Here is a 9,049-nt window from a genome sequence, read left to right as displayed (position 1 = left end):
ATAAAAAATCAACTACTAAATCAATCATTATGTATTCGTTTATAAATAAAGTATTATTTAACTTATTTTTAAACATTTTTTTTAAGAAAAAAAGATCTTTTAAAAACAGATGAAAATTATAACTTCTCAAAAAAGATATTTTTTTATTTATTTTTCTAGTAATTTTGCTTTTACTATTAAAAATTTGTCAAATACGCTAAAAAAAATCTTTTTTCATTGAAAAAGATTTTTTTTATCAAAATAATGGCACTCAAACAACAAAAACTTAATATTATTTTATACGAATGACTGATTTTTTATTTATAAATAGGATAGTTCAATTTTTAAATATAGTTAATTTTTGGCTATGATAAAAACTTGAAATATAGTCTTGCAGCGAAATTCAAAAGTCTTTGTTGACCTGCATTCTAAGATATAGGAGCTTGCACAAATATTGAATTGAACCCTAATTATTTTAACTCGAAATTATACAAACCTTTTTTTAGTCCCATGTGATTTTTTTTCTCTCTCTCTAAAACATTAACCTTATACTACGAAATTAAACCTACATTATTAATTTACTATATATGATAGTACAACTAAATTAAAAAAAAAAAAACTAATAATCAATAGTTTCAAATCTCCTCATACATTTTTGTCCTTTGCTTACACATCGTTATGCTAATACTTTGACTCAACTCAAAATATTTGGTGACCACATGATGGTTTCTTAATAATAAATAGAAGTATTTTTATAATTCCCTCTTTTTCAAATCGCATTATCATGACAATTTCATTTTCAAGACCATTTTTTCTTGATCATACATGCATATAAAATTATAAATATGATTGTATACAGTACAAATCTTTGGTATGAAAATGATATAATAAATTGTTTAGTTAATCATACTAGTGTTATTTTAAAGAATAGGTAGCAAATAGCTACTAGCATCTTAAAAGGGGAGAAAATTAAATATACAAATTATATATATACGTACCAAAAGATAAAATAAAATATATACACATTATGACAGCCTATGAATTTTATAGTAAAAATAATATAGGGTGGGAATATGTAGAGTCATAGACTCCTCAAGTAGGTTCTCCTGTCCCAGTAACATGGTACAGACATGTTTCAGTAAAAGGTGATTTACAACAAAGATTGGTAATGTCTAATAAATGCATTACATTAACTAGGTCAGTGACTACTATATAATAACTGTTTTATGAGGTACATATGGAATACATGATTGGTTGTGGTAGAAATTGTTTTAGCATCTAGTGTATTGGTTTGAGCATATGATTCTGTTAATTAGTTAAATGATTTGATTGAAAAAATTAATTAAGTTTTCAAAAGCTGAATGTGGTGATGTGGTCCTAACTGAAGCTAACAACTCATCAATTTAAATTTGGTTCTCTATAGTACAACTCTTTTGACATTTAACAATTAAAAAGTAAAATGCATCAATCTCCTATATAATTTTTATTTTGTCTTTGTCATTATTAACATGACTTGATAAATTGTGCCAACCCCTCTTTGTATTTTTTTTCTTTCATTTATTTTTTATATATATATAAATGTGTGTGTATATTTGCAGTTATTCAATTTGGCTTTTTCAGAATTATGATTCCAGAATGAAAATATATTCTCCAGCTTTAGTTTCTCTTTGATGTACCACCAGCAAGAATGTTTAGGCCAAAAACTATTGCAAACTGGTATTATTTGTTCTTGTTTTGTTTGTTCTCCTCATAATTTGATTTCATGCTGTCTGTTAAGCTCTGAGCTCAATAAGATTTAATTGTCCTTAATATCTCTATGAGTACATGCATGCTTTCAAGTTCCAACCACAAACATTGTAATTGTTGTCTTCATCTCTTGAGGAATCATTTTTCTTATATTGGCAATTGATAGGAATAATAAAAAAAAAAGAAAAAAAAGATTGATACTTGAATTGAGAAGATGTGTTATTACTTATTTCTTTTCACTAGACTTAAACCTGTGCACATTGTGCAGAATGAATATGCATATATAATTGTTAACACAATGTACTACATAAAATAAAGTAGATACAAAATTTCTCAAAAATGAATAAATTGTATTCATCTGAAAATCAATCTAAGATGAACCACTTGTGTGCAATGCTACCAATGAAGCATAGTCACCTCCCTTATTGAGCAAAGCTTCATGCTTACCCTTCTCTGCAATAGCACCATTCTTAACTACTGCAATCAAATCAGCACCTTTGATTGTAGATAGCCTATGTGCCACCACAATGGTGGTTCTGTCCACCATAACCCTGTCAAGTGCATCCTGAACCACTTTCTCAGACTCAGCATCAAGTGCACTTGTTGCTTCATCTAGAAGCAATATCTTGGGATTCTTAACTATGGCTCTTGCAATCGCCACTCGCTGCTTCTGGCCACCGGATAATTGGACGCCACGCTCCCCTACTATCGTGTCATAACCCTGCATGTATAACATAACATTCTTATGAATTCATAATCCTAGGAGTGTCCAATTAACATAAGTTGAAAACTTGCACTAGTCCTAAGAGAGAATAAGGTAATAATGAATTGATGGTTCATTTTTAGTGTAAACATAGCATTTGTTTTAGGATTGTGCGAAAGAAACTGAAATCAGAAAAGACTGAAAATGAAAATAAGAATCAATCAGGACTTAAACTTTGCAATTTAATTACCTGCTGCAAACTACTAATGAACTTGTGAGCATTAGCAAGTTCTGCTGCAGCTATGATTTCTGCTTCTGTTGCATCTCCTCCTTTTCCATATGCGATGTTGGCTCGGATCGTGTCGTTGAACAAAACAGGCTCTTGGCTAACCAAACCCATCTGTTGTCTTAGCCACTTAACTTGAAGTGTTTGGATATCATTTCCATCAAGTGTAATGTGACCTGAATCAGGGTCATAAAATCTTTGTAGCAATGCTATCACTGTTGACTTTCCACTTCCACTTTCTCCAACCAGTGCAACTGTCTGAAATTTTATGAACACAACAATCCATTTGTTACTTTCTAATACTCAATTTTGGAAGAAAAAATGTTTCTTTTAAGAAGCAATTAAGAAACCACCTTGCCACTACGAATTGTCAAGCTAAGATTGCGGAATATTTGAACATCAGGCCTAGTTGGATACTTGAAACTGACATGGTGAAGCTCAATTTCTCCCTTAACTTCATGTGTTAATCCAGATTCCTCACTGGGGTCTATTTGCGACTTTCGATCAAGAATGGCGAATATAGATGCTGCAGCGCTTTTCGCTTTGGTTGAGTCAGGGACTAAGGAGCTGGATTGAGATATTCCAATAGCTGCCATGCTGAGAGCAAAGAAGACCTGCAAACCAAGAAAACAAGATCATCAAATACTATTAAAGAAATGATAGTGAACAAGTTGGGAGAGAAATTAAACTTAAACATACTCTGAAGACATCTGAGAATGTTGATTTTCCATCATCCACGAGACGAGCTCCGGCATAGAAGCTAGTTGCATAAACACAATACATCATGAAGAATGATACTCCAAAACCTATACCACTGATTATTCCCTTTCTTATCCCTGTCTTGATCGGTCCTTCGCATTTTTCGCGGTATAAGTCCATCACCTTCTCTTCAGCACAGAAGGAAGCAACTGTTCTAATACTCCCTACAGCATCATTTGCCACTTGACTTGCTTCCTCATACAATTTCTGTGTTAAAAAAATAAAAAAGAAATTTTTATCTTATACTTAGCATGATGTGAGAAATGCACAAAGAAATCGATCTGATTCTGATCAAACCTTTGCATCAGAGCTGAATCCTGTCAAGAACTTGAACTGCACATATCCATTTAGCCCCAACAAAGGCGCCAAAGCGAGAACTATAAGAGCAAGTTGCCAGCAGGCATCAAAAGAAATCACCAAGGCAGAAACTGCTGTAGCAATGTTTTCAACCATCAATCCAAGTGCATCCCCGACTATAGCTCGGATCGAAGCAGCATCAGTAGCAAGCCTAGCACCAATCGCTCCGCTTGAATGATCAGCTTCGTCGAACCAGCTCACCTCCATATTGACCACTTTCTCGAAACACATCTCCCGGATCCTCTTGATCAACTTACCACCGGCGACGGCGAAAAGGTAGAATCTAGAAGGGTACACAAACAATGATAGTGCTCCAAGTCCAACAAACACTAGTGCCCAAATTCTAGAATCGTGGCGAAGCTTATGAGCCGGTTCATAGAAAATTGTGATCATTTTCGAAAGCACTAGGCCGAAAGCTGGAAATATCAAGCCACTTATCACTGCAGCTACTGATCCCATGAATAAGACTGGAATCTCAGGCTTGTTTAGAGAAGCGAGGCGAAGAAGAGGAACTTCCGGTGGCGGAGGTGAGACAGTTGAAGAAGTAGGAGCTTCAGGTGGCAATTCCGTGATGCCAACTGCTGTAGGAACCGGAAACGGTGCTGTCAATGAGTGGCGGCCGCTGTTTCCAATTCCGAATGATTCTTGATGGCTTAGAGATCTTATAGAAGAAGATCGATGACTCGAGATTCTTCCAGAATGCAAAATACTTTCTGGTTTGTCTTTGTGATTTGCGTCTTTAACTTCTTGCAGCCTAATTAACTGGCTATAGGCCCCCTCAGGATCACGCGTGAGCTCAGCATGCGAACCTGAATAATAGGCAATTGTAAGAAAAACCGAATTCTTTCTAAGCTAACTATGAAGGTTTCTTTCAACAAGATAATGAGATTTCTACCTCTTTCTACTATTTTTCCTTGATGAATAACAGCAATGGCATCAGCGTTTCTTATAGTACTTAGACGATGCGCGACAATGACAGTTGTTCGGTTTACCATTATTCTGTCCAATGCCTCCTGTACTATCCTCTCAGATTCGGCATCAAGCGCACTTGTAGCTTCATCAAGAAGTAAGATTCTTGGATCTTTCAAAATCGCTCTTGCTATTGCAACTCTCTGCTTTTGTCCTCCAGAGAGCTGAGTTCCATGCTCACCAACCATTGTATCCAATCCCTAATTTCATAATTTAGAAAACCATTGAGATAAAGCGCCGTTCATTCATAACAAGAACACTATAAGATTTCGCTGTTTCGGTTTTTACCTGAGGAAGCTTGTCTATGAATTTTGCAGCATTGGCGAGTTCTGCTGCGGCTCGGATTTCTTCATCGGTTGCACCGTCTTTTCCATAAGCAATGTTCTCTTTAATGCTACTAGCAAAGAGAACTGGTTCCTGGCTAACTAGGCCAATTTTCTGCCTGATCCACTTAAGCTGAAATTCTTTGAGGTTGATACCATCAATGAGAACTTCACCAGCCTGTGGGTCGTAGAATCTCTCAATCAAACTAACAACTGTTGATTTCCCACTCCCACTTTGTCCCACCAGAGCTGCAGTAGTTCCACTCGGTATCGAAAGCGAAAATCCATTGAATATCAGTTCATCCGGCCTTGTAGGATAACTAAAGCAGACCTCCTTAAGCTCTATGTCTCCACGAATGTCGTCGAGCTTTAGACCGTTGGGATCAGAAGCATCGATTTCCGGCTTCCTTTTAATTGTTTCAAACATCTTAAACGCCGCCGCTTGCCCTGCAGCAAACGCGCTTAGGCTCGGCGATGCCTGACCAAGAGACCTGAAGTAGAAAATAAGTTGTTTCAACCTGTACTCTCGTGTATTCTAATTTATTAGGATCGTAAATTATGATTTTTAATAATATCTTTCACTTTAAGAAAGAAAAAGATGCTTGCAACTAACAACTTACATGGATCCGGTCAATAGAGCAAAGATTACAGTGATAACCTCGCCTCCATTATATCCTTTCTCGATTACCATTTTGGCGCCATACCATATAGCCAAACCATAAGTAGAAATAATAACAAAATACAGTACGCCAAAACCGAAACCAGAAGCCAGGGCCTCTTGCAAACCGGTCTTGTAAGCTTTGATTAGTGACTGATTATACTTAATTACAGCTTGTTTCTCCCCAGTGAATGATGCAACCTGCAATTCATGATTGGAGAAATGGATGTCATTCATTCACATGTTTTATACAATCATAAAAGTGGAAACTTTGCAACGAGTGTTGATACCGTTCGAATGGAGCCTATAGTCTGCTCTACTACGCTTGCTGCAGCAGAATAAGCTGTTTGTCCGCGAGAAGATGTTTTTTGAATAACCAGGGTCATTACAGCACCAGACATCACAAGAAGTGGAATAGAAGAGAGCATGACAACTGATAGAAGCCATCCTCTGACAAATGCTATGATAAAACCTCCAACGAATGTTGCCATCAACTGTATAAACTGCCCTACCTGAATGAATCAGATAACAAAAGCAATAAGTAAACTAAATTTAGTAATTTGCAGTTTGCAGTAAACTCATACTTTTTTCCTTTCAGTGTTTCCATATTTTTGTATGGTGGTTTATAGATACCTTCTCTCCCATGGCGTCTTGAATAAGAACAGTATCGCCGGACATCCTTCCAACAACCTCGCCGGTATTCGTTTCCTTGTCGAAGAAGCTAACATCTTGCCTCAAGATTGTTTGAAGGTATAAGCCTCTGATTCGTGCTGCCTGTCTCTCCCCAGTAACCATCCAACAAGCCACCTCTGTTACACAAAAAAACAATTTTCATGTCTTGATACATTAATTTTTTTAATTGAACAAAAAAAAATACAGAGAAGTTTATTATGTCTACTCACGCATGAGTGATGCGAAAAAGGTTCCCACAGCCAAGTACACAAATTTCAGTGACACCTGAAAAAACAATGATTAATTGTGATGTGAACAAACTGAAGAATTTTCAGTTCCAAAAAGTGAACTTCATACAGAGGAGAAGAATTAGAATAGTTAGTTACCTTGGAAACTTCATCAACAACTTCTTTGGTGTTTGAGTGTCCTCCAAATGCATTGATCATATTCCCAAATATTAAAGTCATTAATGGCATGGAGATTCCATTACCAATAGCACCAACTGTTCCAACAAGCATCAACAAACGATCTAACCGATCAGCAAATGAGAAAAGCTTGTACAATGGCACTGTGTCTTTTCCTTCATCTTTCTCCTTTCCCTTTTCTGGATCTTGCTTCATCTCAGGGCCTGCTACTTTCGAAGAACTCGCAGTATCATTACCTTCCATTTTCATGGAGGAAGAAGAAGGCTCCTTTTGCTCACAAGCCTCTCTACCAATGATGTTTAAATGGGTAACAAGTTCTGGAAAAAAGCATCACGGGTTCAAGTTGATTAGTAGTCTTACACCAAAAAAAAAAAAGTCTTTTGCCCTGCATGAAATTTCCATGTTCTTACTTTTCCTAGTTAACTACGTGATTATTGTGGTTGGTGAAGAAAATGTTGGGTTCTAACAAAACAATTAGTCCTATATGGAAAATAAATGCTCTGAGAAAACAGAGAAAAAAGAAAAAAAAAGAAAGAAATGAACCTTTTTTTTCTGGCTTCAATGAAGATGAAAAAGTAGCCGTAGCAAGCAACAGAAGAATGATAGTTCGTTATATTGGCAACTGTCTATATATATAGATGAAAGATTTGGTCAAATTATTTTAGATGGGAAAAGAATCTAAAAGTCGCATATTTCGTAATCCGCACGTTTCTGAAACTTTTTGTTAGTTGTTCTTGTTTGGGTCTCAGGAAAGATCAGAGATTTGGTGCGAAGCTGCATAGTCTCTTCCCTTGTCGCATTCAGTCCCATAGTTGCAAGGCTGTTTTATTTGTTTTTAAATAATAAAATATATTATGGCTTTACCTCACTACTAAATATAATAAGTGGATACTCCCACGAAGACATCTTCCCATAAAGATATTGTTACAGACTATTAAATAAATTAATATATTTGATTAAATATGTTTAATTAATCATCTAAAAATTTATAATGTCATCTTCACATGAAGATGTCATCATATGAGTATTCTTTGGGTTAATGTTCAAATTCGTTCATGAAAGATCACGTGATCTTCATGTTAAGTGGCACGTGACATGATGACGTGACACGTCACATGGCAGGTCAGTAACACGTGACACGTCACGTGACAGGTCAGTGACACGTGTCACTTGACATATAAAAATGTTTTTTATTAGTCAAAATAGTCTTTAAAAGTTTAGACGTAAGTCATTTTCATTCTTCAAATTTTAAAAATTAGTCAAATTAGTCCTTATATAATTTTTTTTATTTTTTCTTCATAAAATTATCTCTCTCTTTTAATTCTTCTCAAAATCTCTCTTGTTCTTTTCTATTCTAAAACATTTTTTGTTACATTACTACATTTTGCTGGAATATATATATATATATATACTCAAAATTGAAATGTATGTATTTATTAACCTAAACAAAGTTATATGCTCAAAATCAAAATTTATGTATGTTAACCTAAACAAAGTTGATACCACTATTTTTTTTTCTACTAAATTTTTTTTCCATTACGGTATTACTTATATATAGAAGGTAATGGTAGTGATACTTAGAGTCAAAATTCAAGAAGATCCACAAATAATTCCAAACTTTACAGAATATTGAAAATTTGTTGGTTAATTATTATTATTATAAATGAATTGCTTCTTAAGCGACGTGCAAACATCATAATAAATTTTTGTGTGTTTCATATGTTTGAGATAGATTATATAATTTTTCTTTTAATTTCATAAATCAATGAGATAAAATGAAATAGAAAACATTATACCTATGCATAAGACAAACTACTCCGCACTAGTACATTATATAAATAGATATACTTCGTATTAAAATAAAATTCCTTTTGTTTTAAATGAAATATTCAAAAAATCATATCAGAATATTAAGATTCAAAAAGTGATTCCATAAACCAGTTTTTCAATTATTGAGTTTTACTATATAAATTAAATAATAATAAAAATTATAATTTAAAAAATTTAAAAGATTTAAAATTTAAAATAATTACTATATTATTTAGTAAAATTTAAAATATTAAATTTTTAAATATATAATCAACAATAATTTGATAAACTCATTTAAATAAAAAAAATTCACATAAAAATTACAATTTGAAATTGTAAAATTTTAAAATAACAAAATAATTT

The 9,049-nt window shown here is 34.0% G+C and overlaps 1 protein-coding gene across 1 annotated transcript; it reads right to left on the bottom strand.

Moving 5' to 3' along the window:
* Positions 1-1,926: 1,926 nt before the first annotated feature.
* LOC107467550 (ABC transporter B family member 11) lies at positions 1,927-7,476 on the bottom strand. The gene is made up of 13 exons (XM_052253258.1): positions 7,421-7,476; positions 6,839-7,194; positions 6,683-6,737; positions 6,414-6,589; positions 6,071-6,292; positions 5,743-5,981; positions 5,088-5,613; positions 4,726-4,999; positions 3,771-4,639; positions 3,414-3,680; positions 3,068-3,328; positions 2,679-2,972; positions 1,927-2,446 (listed from the first exon to the last, which is right to left on the bottom strand). Exons 2-13 carry the CDS (start codon positions 7,124-7,126, stop codon positions 2,096-2,098), a joined length of 3,822 nt encoding a protein of 1,273 aa, XP_052109218.1. The 5' UTR covers positions 7,127-7,194; positions 7,421-7,476; the 3' UTR covers positions 1,927-2,095.
* Positions 7,477-9,049: the final 1,573 nt, after the last annotated feature.

This window comes from Arachis duranensis, chromosome 1 (assembly GCF_000817695.3).
Source record: "Arachis duranensis cultivar V14167 chromosome 1, aradu.V14167.gnm2.J7QH, whole genome shotgun sequence".
Taxonomy (NCBI): domain Eukaryota; kingdom Viridiplantae; phylum Streptophyta; class Magnoliopsida; order Fabales; family Fabaceae; genus Arachis; species Arachis duranensis.
Note: the sequence above shows the minus strand (reverse complement) of the source record. Positions and strands in the feature narration are given on the sequence as shown.

What these genes read in the sequence shown, in the direction of transcription:
- LOC107467550 (XM_052253258.1), bottom strand. Translation starts at nt 7,126, where the DNA reads ATGAAAATGGAAGGTAATGATACTGCGAGTTCTTCGAAAGTAGCAGGC. An exon ending in CTATAGGCTCCATTCGAACG is followed by an intron (nt 5,982 to 6,070) that starts GTATCAACACTC and finishes CATGAATTGCAG; the next exon opens with GTTGCATCATTCACTGGGGA. An exon ending in CATTCTCAGATGTCTTCAGA is followed by an intron (nt 3,329 to 3,413) that starts GTATGTTTAAGT and finishes CTTGGTTTGCAG; the next exon opens with GTCTTCTTTGCTCTCAGCAT.